Here is an 18,702-nt window from a genome sequence, read left to right on the forward strand (position 1 = left end):
GTATTTAAATAGATTATCGTCCTTGAGAAAATCTAATTCCTCTCTCCCAGCTGGGAGCGGTTGGGAGCAGGGTGCATGGTGCTCCCTTAGGGCTGCAGACACACGGCTCCGTGCTGCTGCCCGCTCCGTGGCCAGGACTCCAGCTGGTGCTGAGCAAGGCAGGGCTGAACTGCTCCTGGGAGCCGCTGTTTGTCCAGGCTTGGTGCTGTGTGCCCGTGTCCTCTCTGCTCTCGTGCCTCCAGCAGCCGGGATGGGCTCTTGGCCTTGCTCCTCGGGACATCATTTGTTTGTCTTTTCCTTTCTCCAGGGCTTCATTTCAGTTGCAGGAATCCCTTGTGCTTTCGAAATCTGCCCTCAGCGTTGAAGCGCTGTGTTTGTGCAGGTCCTGGAGTGCAGCACGTGTGGGGCTCTGCCCCTCGCTGCCCACCGCCCTTTGCTGACGCTTTGCAGAACCCCCCCCCCAGCTCCGACCCGGGCTGTCATTCGGTCACATTTCTTCCTGGCGCAGCTCTGCTTTTACACCACAGCACCCAACTCCGCTTTGAAGTTAGAGCTGGGCACGGGGCACCGCCGCCCTCTGCTGCGGCCGTTGTGCTCTGCGGGATGCGGCACTTTGGGGTAGGACCCCCGGGATGGTTTCTACCCGGGACCGGTGACCCCCGATACCTCTCCCCGAGCAATCCCGGGCCCCGCTCCGCTTTGTGGCTGCTGCCCCCTCCCGGCACCGCGCGCACCCCGCAGGGTTTTTCTTTTTCTTTCTTTTTTTTTTTCTTTTCTCTTTCTTCTTTTTTTCTCTTTCTCTTTTCTCTTTCTTCTCTTTTCTCTTTCTTCTCTTTTCTCTTTCTTCTCTTTTCTCTTTCTTCTCTTTTCTCTTTCTTTTCCCTTTCTTTTCCCTTTCTTTTCCCTTTCTTTTCCCTTTCTTTTCTCTCCTTCGTTTTAATGTCTCTTCTACTTTTCTACTTTTCTACTTTTTTTACTTACTTATTTACCCTTTTTTTCTCCCCCCTCACCCCCCCCCCCACACACACACTTTCTCCCCACCCTTTTTTTCCATTCCATTGCAAGATAGTCTAGATAAAGCTTTGAGCCCCCAGCAGGCAACAACTTCAGACCAGGGGATGCAGAGAGCTCCCATATTGTCATGATGGCTGATTGCTTACCAGCCAGTCTGCCCAGAGTTGTGTGTGTGGTGGGAAGGGCTCAGAAGGGGGATAAACACCAGCAAAGTGTCAGCTTTGACATGCTGAAGCTCGTGGCAGGGCTATAGATACACTCTGAAAAGTGGCCAGGGCCTGCAGAGAAGCATTGCTCCTGTGTGGAAGGCAGAGGGGTGCAGGTGTGGCTCCCACCGCATTGGCCTGACCTCGGCTCTGCTGAGCATCACTGGGAGCAGCTTTGAGGTCGGGCCAGAGACATGGGAACCAGAAGGGGGAGGCAGGGATTTCTCTGCTAAAATATCAATGGCTTGGGAAACGTGTAGGTGGGAAGAGACGTATTTGTCCTGGGAACAGAGTGAGTTTAATAATGTGGAGTCAATGCTGCTGAGGCGTGTTGGGTGCATGCCATGTGTACAGCACTGTGCTAGTGTGGGGATGTGAAAGAGTTGGCTCTGTAGGGCCACCCTGGCCAGCAGTGCTGCCTGGCTCGTTGCTGGTTCATCTTCCAAATCCATCTGTGGGAAAGATGCTCCAAAGCCCCACTCTTTCCCTTGAACCTTCACCCAGGGCTGCAAGGTCTGGATCTCCTTCCAGCAGCCTCGGGAAGAGGCACAGCCTCAGCACAAAGCCAGAGCTGGGCTGGCACGAGGGCTGGGGGTGCTGGAGGTCTCCACACCCCACAGGCTTCAACTGTCCCCAGGGAGCAGGGTGCTCCTGATGCAGAAGCATTACTCACCCCCGGGTGCAGCCCTCCGTCCCATGCCATCCCCCAACCAGGAGAGAGTTTCAGGGTGTTTGGCCCAATATTGACATTATGGAGGGGAAAGGGCTGGTTTTTAATCAGCCCCTGATTATTTGGAGGACAGGCAGGGAAGCACGGGGCCGAGGTGGGCCAGCGGCCCCGCAGTGCATGGAGTGAACAATGGGGCCAGTGTTGGGCTGAGCGCTGTGGCTCCCTGCAGCAACGCCTGGCGAGGAGTTTTCAGCACGTTCCTATTCCCCGCTCAGGTATAATTACACTGGGGAACAAAGAGCCCTTCAGAGCTGCCCGCTCCCCCCAGCACAGCCCTGGGGCTGCCTGCACGCACAGCCCTGTGCCGGCTCTCAGTGGGATGTGAGGGGACAGGGGACCCCACTGGTGACGGTGCTGAGACAAACCCTGGCTGGCTCCCCTGGGGTCTGCCCACCCTCACTGCAGAAAGCACGAAGCAAATCTTTCCCTGCACCAACCCCGAGCCTGCTTTGTGGTGGTGTGGTGATGTTACTGTAAGCTGGAGATGGTTTATTAAAGCCTTTTTTCTTATGCCCCATCCATGGCACTGGAGATGCTGCGCTGGGACAGGCAGTGACACTGCAGTGGGGCAGGCAAAATCTGGCTCAGGCACTTCTGGCTCCAGCCCAGCTCCCAGGGCCAGGCACCTCTCTGGGAGCACATTTGCATTCAACTGTGTTCAAACATCAAAGCGGTAAAAATTATTTTCTTTCTTTTTTTTTTTTTTTTTGACAGCCCACGCTGACATCCTTGCTCCCAGCCATCCTCACCATGCCAGCACATCCCCACACCCTGTGTGGGGAGCCAGGCAAACGCCCCTGGGGTCGGAGCCCTCCAGTTGCTGCTTCTCCTCCAGCACCGCCCTGCAGAGCTCAGCTCTCACCCCGACCCCTGGGCCAGCTGGGCTGGGCTCTCAGTCAGCCCTGACACAGAGCTGATGGGCACCAATGGGGGGGGGTCTGGTCTTTTCCTGCACTGCAGGGAGCCCAGAGCATGCCAGGAGGGAGTTTGTTTTAAATTTTTCCTGTTTTACAGCAAAACAAACAGCCCTGAATCCCAGTTTTCCACGGGCTCTGGCTGCACAAGGCAGAGCTGAGAGCTCAGAACTGCGGGCACAGGAGCCCGGTGGGCTCTGCACAACCCATTTTGCAACGCCTCAGCATCCCTCAGCTCCGCTTCTTTTGGTCCTGGTGTAGTTCTGCCTCCCGCCACCCTGCTGGGCTATCTGTGGCTCTGTCAGTAAAGTCAGCAGAGGTTTTCAGGGCACTGCACAGACCTACGGCCCCATCCACAGCCCTGGGGCCAGGGCTGCCCCTGGGGGATGCGGGCGGCACAGAGCGCACCCAGCCCGGCTGCGGCTCGCTAGGTGGCGGCAGCCGCGCTCCTTCTTCTCCCGGAGCGCGGAGGGAGCCGAGGTTTGATTTTTCTTCTCGATGTTTTTGAAGGGGCTCTCAGCTCTGCCCTCCTCGCGCGCTGCCAGGAGCTGTGCTGCGCTTTCCCACCGCTTTCCGGCTCTGCCGCCACCCGGAGGTGCTCAGTGCTTCCTCAGCCTCTCCAGCAAAGCATGTGCCACAAACGTAACAACGTGTGCTTGTTTGAAGCCCTTCAAGTCGACAGGAACTGCTCCTCCTGCCCTTCAGGACCGGGCTGCTGCTGAAGGTAGCGGGGGGCACTTTCCGTTCATAAAGCAGCAGTTGTGCACAGGGAGGGGAAGGGCTGCGGCTCCTACACCGAGGGTGGGGACTGAACCCTGGGCCCCATCCTTTCACTGAGCTCCTTGTGCAGATGGAGGAAACGTTTTTGGGGGGAATAAAGGATCCTGAGTTTGGGCACTTTGTCTCAACAGAGCCACAACCACGGGCAAGGGTTTTCCTTTTGTTTTGTTTTTTTTTTTTTTTTTTTTTTTTTTTTTTCCCCTTTGGAAATAACCGCATTTGGGCCTCTAAGTGGGAAAATGACTTCTTGGAAAGATGGTGATGCCCAGGGAGGGATGCACAGGCTGCCCAGGGAGGTGGTGGGGTCACCATCCCTGGAGATGTTCAAGATCTGTGGAGATGTGGCACTGAGGGACGTGGTCAGTGGGCAGTATTGGTGGTGGTGGACAGCTGGATGATCCTAATTAGAGGTCTTTTCCAAGCTTAATGATTCTATGATTCTACTCTATGAAAATCACAGAAGTGGTGCAGGCATTCCTTGTATAGACCGATAACACTTCAGGTCACATTCATTCACCATCCCTGTCCCTCGGGGCCTTTAGGTATATAGACAGGGGGCACTGGGGGAGAGGGGATGCTCTGTGGCAACACAGGAGGTAAAACTCGAGGGCCAGTAAAGCAGCATTGAATTGGTAAAGAGTCCTTGCATTGTAATTTATTGGTGATCTCATGTGAGATTTCTGCTGTTACAAGAGACAGTGAGTCAGGACATGGGGGACTCTTGGGCATGGCACAGGGACAGCACTGTCCCCGAGGCTGCTGGCAGTTAATGCTGCCTGTCCAGCTCACTAGCTCTGCATGAAGAGGTGGAAGTTGGTCCTGGTGAACTCCTGGTGGATGCTGTTGAGCAGCGTGTCTGAGTCCTGCGGGACGTCGGCGTGGAGCTGCTGCCGTGGGAGGAAGCTCTGCTCTGGTGTGTAGGTGAAAGTGTATGAGCTGGAGTAGATGAGGCCATCATCCCTGACCAGCAGGAGTGGGACGGTGATGGGGTACCGCAGCCACCTCCAGTCACTGCCGAAGGCAGAGACATCAGGGACAACGCACACCAGGGATTTGGGGCTCCTGGGAGCAGGAGAGTAAAATTAAAGTTAGCATGAAGGAATCCCAGTGATGGAGCTGGGGCCAACCTGGGACCACCCCTCCTCTGGTCCCATGATTCTGTTCCTCTCTCCCTGCTTGTCACTAGCCCAACGTCCCCAGGCCGTGGCCCAAACCCAGAGCCACTCCCCTGCCCCCTCACCTGTACATCGTCTCTGCTTCCACGTCCCCAAACCAGACCTTGAGGTGCGCATGGAAATGCTCTCCCTGCACCTCCAGCATGGCCACGTCCCCTCCGCCACTGAGCTGCATGGGGCAGAGCCAGGGTGAGAACAGGGCTCTGCATCCCGTCCCCGCATCCCAAACCAGGAGAAGCTAAGCAGAGGTGCCAGGGCTCAGTGATGGAGCAGGTGACTCCACATCCATCCTGCACCCAGCACCAGGCCTACCTGCAGGGCTGTGATGAGTGGCACGGGGCTGACGGGCTCACGGGCACAGGCCAGGCTCTCGCTGAAGCTGTACTCCACCGTCTCGGTGCCGATGATGGTCCAGCAGGAGCCGTCATTCAGCAGCTCCCGATTGGCTTCCTTTGGGCAGGGCGAGGCCTGCAGAGAGCATCACAGCCCTGAACACATCGTGGTGGGGACAGCGGGCGACCGGTGCCATGACACCTGGTATTTGGTCCCAGTAAGTCCCCGATGGAGACCTTCGCAAAATCTTTGGTGAGGAGCAAAGCAGAGGAGCTCAGAGAGAGGACGTGGAGCACCCAGGGGTGTTTGGCCTCTAGTACCTGGAACTGGATGACTTTCTCTGTGGACAGACACAGGTACATGCGGTCGCTGCCCTGGAACTGGAAGGCACACTTATGGAGCTGGGAGATGGGCTCGTCCACGTCCAGCATGGCGTATTGCTTGCTCACCTTCCGAATGATCTGCAAGGCAGATGGCTCAGCACAGGGCTGGGGAGTGCTCTGTCCCCACCCACGTCCCCATGGATGCGGAGACCAGTGGGCCCTTGCAAAGGAGAAGAAAGCAAAGGGACAGTGCCCACATTGCTCTCTGTGAACCTCTAAGCTTGAGGAAACTGCAGATCAGCAGCATCCCTGAGAATGCCCGTTGCTCAGATCTGTAGTACCCAGCCCCATGGGGATGGAGCCTTACCAGGGGTGGCAGGGTGATGCCGGTGGCCGTGCAGATGAGCTGGACCACAGAGCCATAGCGGATGTACCCTTCCCGCAGGGGGAACTCGCTTCTGGTGCAGCGCTCATCAGCTTTGCAGGAAGGAGAGAGGCAGTCACCACCACAAGCACCGGTCCCTGGCTAATTCCCAGTCCTTCTGCCCCCAGGAACTGGCTTCATAGGATGGGAGAGCCCAGGCTGGAGGGAGGCAGCCCTGGGGACAGCTCCTTACCCAGGTAGAGGGTAAAGGCTGCCCACTGCCTGGCACTGGCGATGAAGGCTCCTCCCTCCACAGACAGGTAGCGGGTGCTGACAGTCTGCGAGCGCAGGCGGTTGAAGAGGGACACCTTGGAGCCCGAGGAGATGCACACTGTGGGGGAAGGTGGCTGGGTTAGGGCTGGAACCACAGCCCTGCTGCTCTTCGGTGCAGCTGGTCAGGACAAGTCCTGGGTCCTGGTGTGACCAGTACTGCAGGAAACAGAACTTCCCAGCTGCCATTCTCTTTATGGCCTCAGGGCACTATACACTGCGGTAGGTCAACCCTTTGGAAGCAGACATCACCTCTGCCCACGTGCATCCTCTTTTGAGAGTATCCATGGGCTTTGAATCTGCCCTGACCACTTTGGAGCCAAGTTGTGAGCACTCAGTGTCCCACCCCATCTCATCCCACCCTGCTCTATGCCATGCCATGCCACTCCACCTCATCCCATCCCACCTCACCCCAACCCCATGCCTGCTTTCTCCCTGGCAGAGCCAACCCCATACGCACAGTCCGTGTTCTTCAGTGACTGCTTCTTCTGCGAGGGCTTGGAGATGACCTTGATCAGCTTGCTGTGGAAGGTGCCGATCTCCTGCCCGTTGCTGAAGAAGAGCTTCAGGACCAGGCGGAAATGCTTGCGCTTATCAGCATCAGAGATGTACAAAGCCTTGGCACAGCCAAACCCCTGCAGAGGGCAGAAGGGGCAGCCACTGGGCATGGGCTGGGGGCAGCAGGCACGGGCATGGTCCCTCTGGCCTTCCTCACCCTCCTCACCGCAGCCCGGGCACATAATGGTGCCCTTTGAAAGATCTCTGGGTTCATTTAGAGGGGGAAATGACCAGAGATGTTATTACAGGTGCGGCGAAGAGCTGGGGATCAGCAGTGGCTTTATTTACACTGGGGGCAGAGAATTCCTCATGGAAATTCATGTTCATGTGTGATTTATCCCACATCACATGAGGGATTGCCCCAGGTTTGGGTTTCCAAACCCAGGTTGGATGGCTGATACGCCACGCTTTAGCAGCAGCTCCAGTGCTGCAAACAAAGGCCCTTTTTGTAATGTTTCTGGCCCAGCTCAGACCCTGTGCTCTTTGGGGACCCCAGCCAACACTTTTCTTTCCCCCCCCATCAAAAGATGCCAGATCTCATCTCAAGCTCTTAAACTTTAGGATCAGTTGGTGTTTTCTTTTGCTGTTTACCTACAAATAGAAAGACCGGGCTTTCTTTGTGCGATATGTGTGGGAACGGTGCTGCAGGGCTGTGCTGCAAGAGGGGAGCAGGCAGCAAGTGCTGTACCTTCGCATCCGGCTGCTCCTCGAAGCTGAGCTTCTGTGTCTCCATCAGGCTGCTGCCCATGGTGTCCAGCCCCATGTACCCCCACACACGGAGCCCTGCCTCTCCCACGTCCCTGGCTGGGAGAAATGGGGATGAAGGGAAGGGGAAGGGGAAGGGGAAGGGGAAGGGGAAGGGGAAGGGGAAGGGGAAGGGCTGCCACCTGCACGTACCTGTTAGCTGCTCCTGCTTAAACTTCCATCCTGGCCCGCCCAGGTAAACACAAGGTGGGGGGCAAAAAAACCTGCAGAGACCAGAGGGCACTCTTATTACACCCAGAGAAGGTGCTTGGCAGGGATAGGTGCCTCAAGGTGACCCCAGAGCTGGCCCAGTGCTGCTGTCCCACCTCTGGGTGCTGCTGGTGGGCACAAGGCAGCAGGAGGGGGGTGAGGGTCCCCCAGCCCCCCCAACCCAACCCTACAGAGGCTGAGCCCTGCGCTCTGCCTGCCTGGAATGCAGAGTTTCAGCAGCTCGGGAACAGAGTTTGCATTCACAGCCAGATTTGGAGACCAACGTAAATAAATCTATACCCGGCGTTTTGGAAACCTATTTTCCTGTGTTTTATTTGGGTTTCCACTGTCATTGCACTCGTGTGAATGGTGCAAATTCATTCTCTATTGATACTAGGTGAAATGCCAGCAGCACGGGGAGGTGATATTTTGGAGCCCTGAAGTGCTGGGGTCCTGGTTTGTTTAAACAGACCTCCCCCGGCTCTGGGCCATGAGGACGTGAAGGAAACCAGCCCAGCACCTTTCATCTTTAACCTGGGTCCAGCTCAGCCTTAAAGGTAGAGCTAATAAGGGGGGATTATTTATATCACAAGGACTAATGGAGGATTAATTATACTCCATTGCCACAGCTGACGTCACTTCTCAGGAGTAGCAATTTTGGAGACTCAAGCCAGAACCTCAAGGTGTTCTTGCGATGTGGGGAGGATTTTCAAAAATAGCTTTTGAGAGACCACGGCCATTGATGGAAAAGCCCCAGCGTGACCTTAAAGCGCCAACCTCTCCTTTTATTCTTTGCCATTTCGTGCTCAGAGGGCAAGACCTGAATGGCCTCTCCCATTTTACCCATCTCCCTGACCTTGCTGGGAGGAAGTAGCCCAGGAGGAGCAACAGCTCCAGGTTGGTGCGGGTAGGGAGGATACGTCCCATTGTTCAGTCCCTGAGGATGAAACAGTAGCTTTGGGTGCAAAAGGATCACAAATGGATGGCAAGGGGATACGTTAAATCTACAATTCTAAATCATTGCTGCACCAGCTTTGATGAAAGGGCTCTCACAAGGCTGAGCTCTGTGTGTCTGCTCTGGGAAGCAGGAGACGTCTCCTACCTTTTCTCATTGCCATACGACTTCTGGGCGACTTTGGCATGCAGTATGAGCACCGTCTGCTCTGCCGGCAGCTGCAGGTACCTCCGCACGCCGTCCCGCAGCAGGTCAGCTTGGTATGGGTTGGATCTATGAGACAGAGGTCTTGCTGAGCACAATGCAGCTGGGGCTGCTCGCTGCCTTCTGCAGGGCTGCGGGGTGAGCAGAGCCTGTGCCCGGGCTGGATTTGCCGCCCCACAGTCCTGCACAGGGCAGGGAGATGCTGCTCCAGAGCCCTCAGGCTGAGCTTTGTCTGTGGCTTCACCCATCAGCAGGGTATGGAACAGCCTCACACCGAGGTGAGGCAATGGCAGGGAGTGTTTGGCAGCGAAGTGGCCAAAAAATATGAATTAAGACGTGTGCTGACAGCGTGGCCAGAAGCAAATCCTGCTCTGCAGAGCTTCCTGCAGCAACAGCTTGGGGCAGGGCCAGGCTTGCGCGGGCACCACCGCTCCCTCCCATCCTGCGTAACGCAGAGGCACGGCGCTGGGTGACTGCACAGCGCCTATTAGAGCCCCATCTGCACTAATTACCTTCCTTCGGCTTCAAGCAGGAAGGTGCATGCCAAAGGCAGGTAAGCAGACCGCAGCTTGATGTCCAGCAGTAGGAAGAACGACCCAGAAACTTGATTTTTTCTTTACTTTGTCCTTGCTCTGCAGCCATTGCCTCCCAACTTTTGGGGCCACGCTGTCTCAGTGATGCTCTCCTGAGCAGTGCTCTCCATTCTGACCGTGGAGACGACCACCCAGCATCCATCATCTGGTTTACATTTACCCTCAGCAAGTCAAAGGGCCATTGCTAACGGGTGTAGCTACCCACTTGGCTCCTTCTGGCACCTACAGCCTCTTACAGGGAATCATTCACTCCCTCTGACATTTATTATATTAAAATATTAAAATGCTTTGATTGTAGTGCAGTGTTAGTTCAGTGTCATGTTAGCAGCACCGCTTGCACTCAAAGCCTCCTTTTCAGAGCCTGAGCTCTCAGCTGGGAATCCAGCACACAAAGTTGGGCATTATGTGGAAGCAGAGCAGGGCAGGGCACTCCTCCTCAGCTCTGCAGGCCATGACCTTCCCTGGGCTGCTTTTTGTGAGCCTACTCCTTGCCCTGCACAGCCTGGCCTTGCCCTCACCTTGGGTTTGGATGCGCCTCAGGAGCGTGTGCAGTTTCTTTGGTTCTGCTAAGAGCAAAAGCGCCCAACTCAGAGGGCCAGAACACCATCTCACCAGCTCTGTTTGGGTCTTCAAGTGCTGTCTATACAATAACTTTAACACCACCCTCAAGCGCAGTTAATGCTGAATTCAAGCCCACAGATTTGAGTTTTCTGCTCCCCCCACCCAGGAGCTGCCGCATGCCTTGCTCGGAGCACAGCTGCCCCGCAGCTTGCCACAGAGTGCCGTTGTTCTTTCCTGTGGTCAGAGAAACCAAATGTCCTCATAAAGCATATCCATTTTGGAGATCTGGGCTATATTTTGTACGGAGCAGGGGAGAAAATGCCTGCAGGGCTCCTGGGTACGGGCTCAACGCGATGTTTATGCAAAAGGAAAAGCCATTAGAATTCACAGAAATGAGAAGCCTGCAGTTTCTGGCTTCCCTCATTTTTCAATACCTCCTTTAATCCAGAGCAGCCCAACCCACAAGCCCTCGTATACGCACGGGTATTTATAAATCCTATATTTTCGGTGCTGCACACACAAGTGAAATTCAGCCTTTTCTGGGCTTGGGGGATTTATCGACCACGCCAGCAGCAAACAGCAGAGCAGGGCGGGTGAGCTCCGTGGGGGACCGGAGCCCAGAAGGGGTGGTCCCCGCCTGCCCCACGACTGCCCCGTTTGGTAACACGGCGCTGGCTCTGCTGCCGCAGAGCTCCGATAACGCGGCATAACACTGGGGTCCCCCGTCTCTGATTTCCGTTAGCACAAAGAAGGAGGGAAGTGCTGTTAAAGCACCGAAGCCCAGTGCTGTACGACGCTAAAGGCGGCTCCCACCACCACCACGTAACGTGAGTGCTGAGGTGGGGGGCTGGGACGCTCTGTTCCCGGGTGCCTGAGGGTGATGCTCTCCACTGCTACAGCTCAGCACGTCACTTGATGCTGCTGGGAGCTGGACCAGAGCTGGGGCTGCAGAGCTCCCCGAACTCCCCGCTCAATGGGGCTCAAAGGGAAGAACCCCCCCGCCGTGCTGGGGCGGTTTTCTTGAAGTTGATGGGAGACAAAAAGCAGAGAAAGGGAGAAAAAACCCACTCAACCAAGAAAGCCTCTCCCCGTCGGCCGTCGTTTTCACGCAGCCCCGCGCCCACTCACCCTTGGCGACGCACTTCCACCTGTGCCCACCCCCCGCCTGCCCCCATTCCCCGGCCGGGGGGGGTCCTGCAGCCCCTCCCGCGCTGCCCCGGGCCGTGCCGAGCAGAGCCGTGCCGCCCCGCCTCCCCCCGCCCCGTTAAATGCCGCGCCGCGCAGTAGCGCTGAGCACCGCGCAGCCCCGCACCTACCTGAGCCAGCAGCGCGGCGGGGAGCGGCTCCGCGGCCGGTGCGGGTGAGTGAGAGGCTCCGCTGCCGCCGCAGCTACTGGAAGGGAAAGAAGAGAGGGTGAGCCCCGAGCTGCGAGGAGGGGGAATCGGAGCGGGGGGGGGGCTCGGGGCAGCGCTAGGTTCGGGTGCGGTGTGCCCCCTTGGAACGAGCGGAAAGTAAAGGGAGAATGGGGAGAGGATAACCCCCCAAATCAAGATCCCTGGGCTCTGCTGTCTGGGTGCTTTTCCCTTCTTTGATGCAGCACTCGCTGTCCCACCTGAGCGCATGGCACTGGGCAGTGGGTGCTGGTGGAAGCCCTGCCCTGCTGTCGGGGCAGCACAGCTCGACCTCTGCCTGCTCTGCTCATTGCTGCCCAGCTTTCGGGCAGGTTCCTGCTCATACAAGTGAGGATCTCTTTTAGCACAGTAACAAGCTCTTGTACACCTTAGCAAAGCGTGCTGCGCACTAGGAGAGTGAAATCCTGCCAAACGATAAGCTTAGAAGTGGGGCAGAAGTTGATTCTGCCCCATTTCCGCGTAGAAGGCTGGGCTTGTGCATACCCTGAATGTGTTTGTGCATACCCATATATATGTTGGCACAAGCCATCACCCACCTTTGCCTTATAACTCCAACCATTTCACAGGGAAAAAAATAGCTTCGGGCATATTTGCTACAAGCAATTACACAGGAAAACTTGTTTGGAAAAGCAGAGTATTTTGCGCTGACACGCAGCCATCCGAGCAGGTAACGCAGTGCGATGGCATGTGCTCTGTTGGGGGCTTTCCCTGCAGCAGAACGAGGGATGAGGGGTGCAGAGCTCCCGGATCGCCCTGCAGGCAGGAGCTGGTATGGGTGAGAGGAAGGAAGCAGGGCTCTGCCACTTGAAAGGAATCCACCACCTCTTGTGGGACCGGTGGAGGGGGGAGCGGGCTCCAAGACAGGAGCCCATTCACTGTTCTGCCTCTCCTACATAAGCCCGCAGAATTTTTGCCTCTGTCAAGCCCTGATTGCGTACAGAGTTACTCTGAGGTCCTCCCGGTGGGACCCTTTGGAGTATCTCTTGATAGCAACAACAACAAAATCTTCCTTATCTGTTGTTTTCCTGAGAACAGGAGCTGTCAATCGCAGGCTGCCAGCTTGGAGGCTCTGAGTAACAAGTAGAAAGCGTATCCCGCAAGCAGATTCTTGCCATCTGTTTAGGGAATATCATTAGATTGGCATCCGAGCCAGGCAGAAAGCCTGCGTGTGGGGAGAAATCTGCTCTCAGATCTCAGCCCTGCTATTTGCCACCAGGACTTGGCAGCGCGAAGAGCGGAGTCAACTCCTGGGATAAATCTGGCCTCGTCTGGAAGACAAATTCCCATCTGGAAGGCATGCGAGGGACCACTGTGTTTGTAGTAAAATGGCACTTCCCATCAAAGCAGAGTTCTGCTGCGTCCATCGGGAGAAAGCTGTTGTTCATTTCTGCAGGAGTTCTAACTTCCCCCCCCTCAAGCATTAACTAAATGTTGTGATATTAGTGCAAGTTGGGCTTGGGAATTACTCCTGTTGGCAACGGTAGCCACAAGAAGATGCAGCCAATGCCACTGCCTGTTGCGGGCAGCGTGCAGTCAGAAGAGACGTGCATGCTCCGAGCGCTCCTAGCGCAGCATTTGCCTGGAGGTTGGCACTAGGGGTTGAAGGTTTTCAGGAGAAGCCTTTGTTTGAACATTTTAAAAGTTTCCAATAGGGGCCCCTTTGTCTGCTTTCCGAGCAGCGTGCCTGCCTCGTTCAAAACTCAGCGCTCATAAAGTGCCCTTTACAAACGCGGGGTGAATGGGGTTGAAACACAGCGAGAGGCAGCGATAAGCACGCGTGAGCTCCAGATGGGCTCTACCATCACTGAATAAACCTGGAAAAATCACAACAGAAATGATTGAGTGGCGCTCATAAAGGAACATATAAAAATCAGCTGCTCCTGCAGAAAGAGGCCCCTTTGTGCCACACACCCCATGGGCTCCTCCAGCTGTGCTGCAGGCTGAGTGGCTCCTGCAGCCAGTCTGTACCTCCTGCCACTGTGTTTTCCCCACTTTGGGCCCAAACAGAAGCAAATTGATCGCCGAGGCACAGCCCCCAGCCCTCGCTGCCATAAGGGCTCCATTGAGCAAGCATTGAACTTCTGTCAGTATTTGCAGCACCGATGTGGCTTTAGGTATCGAGTGACATTTTAGCAGTTGAGTTTCTGTTCCCCGTCCTGCCCAGGCTGAATGTAAAGGTTTGACTTCTCACTTTGCAAGCTCTTGGTTGCATGCATGAATCCATCACAGACCTGGTCCCCCGGTGCACAGCTCCGTAGGGATCCGCTGTGGTCCTCTGCAGGGAGGTGGCAGTGCCTGAGTTCCTCTCCAAGTACCGAGCCTTCCTATCTCCAGGCTGTGTCCTGCTGCTTCACCAGCTGATTGCCATCCCATAATGACAGGATCCTGATCTATGCTCTGCAGATCTGTAGGAATCAGTGGCAGCAGGTCTGTGGTCATCTGAGTTCACCCCTCTGCAGGAGTCTGTGTCTTGGCTGGAAAATTACCTGTGCCTTCCCCTGGCTCTCTGTACATCACCGCCCTGGTGGGACAGTTAGCTCCAGCGGAGAGCTGGGACAAGTCTAAGGGGCTGGTGGCTGTGAAGTTTTCCTGTGCTTCCTTTGGGATTGCCAGTGTGAGAAGTACCTAGACAAAGGTTTCAATCACATCTCTCTTCTGTCTTGAGGAGGGCTGCGCAGCCTCTGCCTGCTTTCCTGCAGCAGCCAAGCGCTGCTCATTTTCTGCTATTTCAATTAAACGCTTAGCAGGATGGGTAGGATAAAGAGGAGAGGCACATGAGTAGCATTCTGGCGTATTGCCTTATGCCAACACATTGAGTCACGTCTCTAGAGCGAGAAATCTGATATAAAGATTTAGAGAAGGAGGTCAGGCAGCAGATCTGTGATTGTGGGGCTGAAATAGCAGTGGTTGTCTGTGCCCTGGGAGCTCGCAGAGGTCAGCTGGGGATAGGGATTCCAGCAGATGCAGGAGGTGCATGCCCTCCTAGAAACTATCGGTCTCATTGCCTAAAGATGTTTTTTTGTTGCTTCAGCAGCTCAGCACAAACTCCGCAGCGGCCCAAGAGCTGCTCTGGGACACTTCTCTTTCCTTTGTGGTTGAACATGCATATTTCTGGGGGAAAAAATGCGCTCTAACACCTTCCTCCCAGAACAAGGATTTGGGCCTTGGGTTGCTGCCTCAGCTTCTGGATGGCCCTGAACTCCTCTCCTCCAAAGCCTGAAGTCTCCGGGCTCAGTTCAGCTGCCCTCCAGGGACTCGTTAGCAGATGAGCACTTGATTTTGAAAGAGAATCTGCAAGGTGGGTCTTTTTCCCAGTGACCACTCTTCACCAAAATCTGAGAGTATTCTGATGTCCATCCAGATTTGCTCAAAATAGCAGGCAGGAGCAGGGCTAGGTGAGCACCTGGTGTTGTCGTCTTGGCCAGATCTTAAACCTTTTCATTTGCAGGTGCATGTGAGCTGACAGGGAAGTTATGTGCCCTGTAGAATGAGAACTAGCCTGCTCAGGAAAGTCTCTCCAGCATCCAGCAAGGCTTCCCTGTTACTGCGCTCCTGGTGGGGTTGAAGCCGTGATGTGCTGCCTGAGTACAGCCTTGTCTTTCAAACAATGTGTCCTTCCAGGTGGCACTTGGCCCAGAGGAGCTGCCACAGCTCTGTAACCAGAGAGCACTGCGATGTCCTGGAAAGAGCCTGTTCTTGTTCTCCCACACGTGTGTTTGGGAAGAACCAAGGACATGCCAGTCCTTAAGGGGTGGGGGAAGCTTTTTATCCTCTCTTGTTTTCAGAGTAGAAATTCACCTCATTTCTCTGGTCTCAACATGCTGGTGCTCCCACGCGCTGAATGGTGCATGGCTCTCCTCCCTCAAGGGCTTTATGGCACTGGTGGAAGGTGTGTGAGATGCTGGGGTTGAGTGCAAGGTCACAGCTGCAGAACAGTCCCCAGGGCAGGGGCTGTTGGTCAATAATTCAGGGCATGGGCAGCTATGGTACGGGGGCAGGTGTGTAGCCTGGCATCCCTCAGGCTGCACCTGGCTGGTCTGGGGAGCACAGGGAGCAATGCATCTGGCTTTGGATTTGCCTTTGTGCCTCCTGCTGGAAAATGAGGGGGAATTGCTATGCAGGTTCTAAGCTCTAAAAAAGCACAGGTGTTTTAAAGAAGGGAGCTGAGAAACATAATTCCACTTCCAGATTGGGCTTCCTTCCAGCAAGGAAGAGAAACCAGCCTTTGGGCAGCCCTCTAGCAGAGCATGGATGTGGCTCCAGGGCCAGCCTGGGCCTCGGCCATCCACGCCGTGTAAGGGCCTTGCAGATATACACACAACGTGCCAGGGGTCAGCAGGCTTTGCACAGCACAACCTGACATCAGGAGGTGTCTCCAGGTTGATGCAAGCTCTCAGTGCTCTCTTAACCTCCATGCCTGGGGCAGCACACACTTCCCTTTGCTTTCCCTGTCCTATCTGCAGTTTTTGAGTAGCTCTTTCAGGCATGGACCCAGAGGATGGCTCTACTGTGGTCAAGTGCACAGGGCTCTCCATAGCTGCATCCTCCAGCTCCTGCTGGTTTTGTGGTGCTCTCCTGAGCACAAGGAATCTGTGCACAGGCTCCTGAGCATGTTTTAGGGCCTCTTTGACACATTATTGACTAATACCCTGTAACACAATGGAAAGTGTAGCAATAACAGCATAGCAGCAAAGTCCTAGGCTGCAGCAAGCGAGGACACGCTCAAATGCAGCAGCCATAGACACAGAAACAAAGGAAAGAATCTGCTTACCCTCAGAAGACCTCAGGTACACAAGAAGCTCCAAGAAGATACCTTTACCTCCCCCTGCCAACCCTTAAATGAGGTCTGGGAAGGTGTGGATCCTGGCTCCACCCCTCCTGATCACTCAGGTACATTGCATGCACCTGAGCTCCCCTGGGTTGGCCCTGCCTTCCCACCAGGTGCTCCATCACTGCTTCAGACCGTGGCTTAGCATTTCTGCTACACACCCTGATGGGAGTTGAATTATGCCCTGCAAAGCTGCCTTGCTGGGTCTCTGCTATTGGGTGTGGAATGAAGCAGAGTACACAAAGAGTCCCGTGAGCGGAGGGGATATTGCATCCAGTGCTGCTCTGCCATCATCCAAAATTCCCAGCACAGAAATAAGTGCTGCTGTCTGGCAGCTCACGCAGGATCAGGGCTGTGCACCACTGCCATTCTGCTCATCTTAAACGTGATTTGTGCCTCAGACCTGGCTTAGGCCCAGAACAGGATTTTTCTGTCTCCCACGGACAGGATTTGTCCTGAGCTATGAGCTGCTGCCCTCTCCTGAGCTGTTCACCTCCTCTTTCTCCACCGGCTTCATCCCCTCTGCAAACCACCCGAGAAAGCCCCGCTCCCAGAGCCAGGAGGGCACAGACCTCTGCTCCCTGCCCTGCCCGGGGCAGGATGCGCCCAGGTCCGACCTGTGCGGATGAATCAGGAGGGGAATATTCCGAGCATTTCTGTGAACCTGCGGCCAGCAGCGCGCTGCCAAGGAGGCCAGGCTGAAACCCGAGGCGGCTGTTTTTTTCCCTGAGGCTCAGCACTTGGCAGGAGCACAGCGCAGGGGTGGCGGGGGGGAGGAAGCACTCTGGGGCTGCCTTACCTGCCTGGCTCTGGGGGTCCATCCTGGCTTCTCCTTGTCTTGCAGCACGAGGGGGGCTGAGAGCAGGCTGGGCTCATTGCCAGCCCTTACGCGCGGCTCGTCCCTTTGTCACCTCATCTCCTTCTGCAGGGAAGAGCAGCAGGCTGGCTTTCCCCTTGCGTTGCTTAATGAAAAACGGGGAAATGCTGTGGGGTGTCACGCTACGGCAGTGCTTATCCCCCCCACCACCCCGGCCCTTTTCTCCTTTATAGCCCGGCGTTATCTCAAGGTCCCTGCGCTGTTTGCCTTGCCCTGCAGCACCTGCCTGCCAGCCGCACGCTTCCCACCCACCTCCCTCTTTGCTTCCCATGGGCCTTGCTGCTGGGTGCTGCACTGAACATAGGGTTGCCCACAACACCCTGTTGCTGCTGGCTGCACAGCAGTGCCGTGGTGCCGTGCTGCTCCCACAGCCCCTCTGGCCACGGGGAGCGTGAAGGCTTCATCCAACACTCAGATGCTGTTAAAAATAGATCGGTTGTGGACTGGTTTTCTCCTCCTTGGTTCCTGGCCCGGGAGCTCATTCCTCCCTCTATGCTGGCTTTGAAGCGCTCTGGATGCTGTGAGACATGGCTGGGTGCCAGCCTGCTATTGCAGGGAGAGCGATCTGCAGAAATGCTATAGGTGGCACAACCATCCCCAAAACATTTAGTGCTTGGGGAGTGCTGTCTCCTAAAAAATAACATGTAGCACTAAAAAGAATCTTCTAGATAAATGGCGAAACCCAGCCAAGCTGGGGGGGAGGGGGGCTTTGGCTTCACCCAAGTGCTGCCAGCAGTACCCAGCCTGTGGGGCACAGGGTTCGGCCAAATTAAAGGTGAATAAGAGGTCCTGCATGGTAACACTGATATTCTGGATCCTCTTGTAGCCCTTTTCTATCCTTCTGACTCCTTCAATGTTATTTTTCAGGTGTGAACACCAGAGACCACATTAGGACACAGCTGTGCTACCTATTATCAGCATCCCTGCTGTCAAACACATCGGGTTCAGGGCTGCGCGTAATCGCTCAGCAATTAAGTGGAAACCCTGGTGATGAATTACAACTGAGACCTCTTGGGGCTAAACAAATAGCAGCCAATAACTACTGATAAAACAAATTTCCAGTGTGCTTTTTGAAAATGCCTCTTTCTGGTGCCTGCTCCCTGTCTCCGGGAGAAGCGGCTCTATCTGCGGTATTCCCTGTGCCCATTGGGCTTCCCAGTGGCTTTCCCACCTGGGATGGGGCTCCTGGGTCCCCCAGTGATCCAGGATATCCCAGCAGAGCCCAAGCAGTGCCTTGTTGCACCAGTGCTGCATCGTTTGGCAGCCCGCAGCATTTGCCATTTCTTTCAGTGGGCTCTGACCTGCGCTGGCACCTAACCCTAACCCAAAAGCCAAGGTAAGAAATGGGCAGGCAGGGAGGCAAGCACAAGCGGTGGTTTCAGATAGCTGGTCAAAATCTCTGTCCCTCAGTTATCCCACCTCAAAGGCACCACCCTTCACCCTGCAAACACGTCTGCACAGGCACTGTCACCACCTGTGCATGTGGAGGTTTTTGCTCTCTGCTCTCCCAAAAGCAATCTAGAGAATAGAGAATTCATGGAGTTTTTTGGAGAAAATGGTCTTTGCCAGTGGCTCTGAGAGACTTCTGAGT

The 18,702-nt window shown here is 55.4% G+C and overlaps 1 protein-coding gene and 1 long non-coding RNA gene across 3 annotated transcripts; both read right to left on the reverse strand.

Annotated features, from left to right (window-relative positions):
- Window positions 4,285-17,273, reverse strand: RBPJL (recombination signal binding protein for immunoglobulin kappa J region like). Of its 2 annotated transcripts, none has more exons than XM_021416908.1 (12): window positions 17,034-17,273; window positions 11,311-11,383; window positions 8,784-8,909; window positions 7,625-7,695; window positions 7,416-7,531; window positions 6,630-6,804; window positions 6,093-6,230; window positions 5,843-5,952; window positions 5,473-5,613; window positions 5,132-5,287; window positions 4,885-4,988; window positions 4,285-4,706 (listed from the first exon to the last, which is right to left on the reverse strand). In XM_021416908.1, the coding sequence occupies exons 1-12, from the start codon at window positions 17,053-17,055 to the stop codon at window positions 4,433-4,435; spliced, it is 1,506 nt and encodes a 501-aa protein (XP_021272583.1). In that variant the 5' UTR covers window positions 17,056-17,273; the 3' UTR covers window positions 4,285-4,432. The 2 variants fall into 2 exon arrangements, with proteins under 2 accessions (XP_021272583.1, XP_021272582.1); XM_021416907.1 differs by having other exon boundaries at window positions 11,311-11,386.
- LOC110408316 lies at window positions 11,775-16,318 on the reverse strand. Its single transcript, XR_002444287.1, has 2 exons — window positions 16,178-16,318; window positions 11,775-16,055 (listed from the first exon to the last, which is right to left on the reverse strand). It is a non-coding gene; the product is annotated as an uncharacterized LOC110408316 (long non-coding RNA).

This window comes from Numida meleagris, chromosome 19, assembly GCF_002078875.1.
Source record: "Numida meleagris isolate 19003 breed g44 Domestic line chromosome 19, NumMel1.0, whole genome shotgun sequence".
In the NCBI taxonomy this organism is placed as follows: Eukaryota; Metazoa; Chordata; class Aves; order Galliformes; family Numididae; genus Numida; species Numida meleagris.

What these genes read in the sequence shown, in the direction of transcription:
- RBPJL (XM_021416907.1), bottom strand. Translation starts at nt 17,055, where the DNA reads ATGGACCCCCAGAGCCAGGCAG. An exon ending in AGGAGCAGCCGGATGCGAAG is followed by an intron (nt 6,805 to 7,415) that starts GTACAGCACTTG and finishes TGCCCTCTGCAG; the next exon opens with GGGTTTGGCTGTGCCAAGGC. An exon ending in GCATCACCCTGCCACCCCTG is followed by an intron (nt 5,614 to 5,842) that starts GTAAGGCTCCAT and finishes TCTGCCTTGCAG; the next exon opens with ATCATTCGGAAGGTGAGCAA.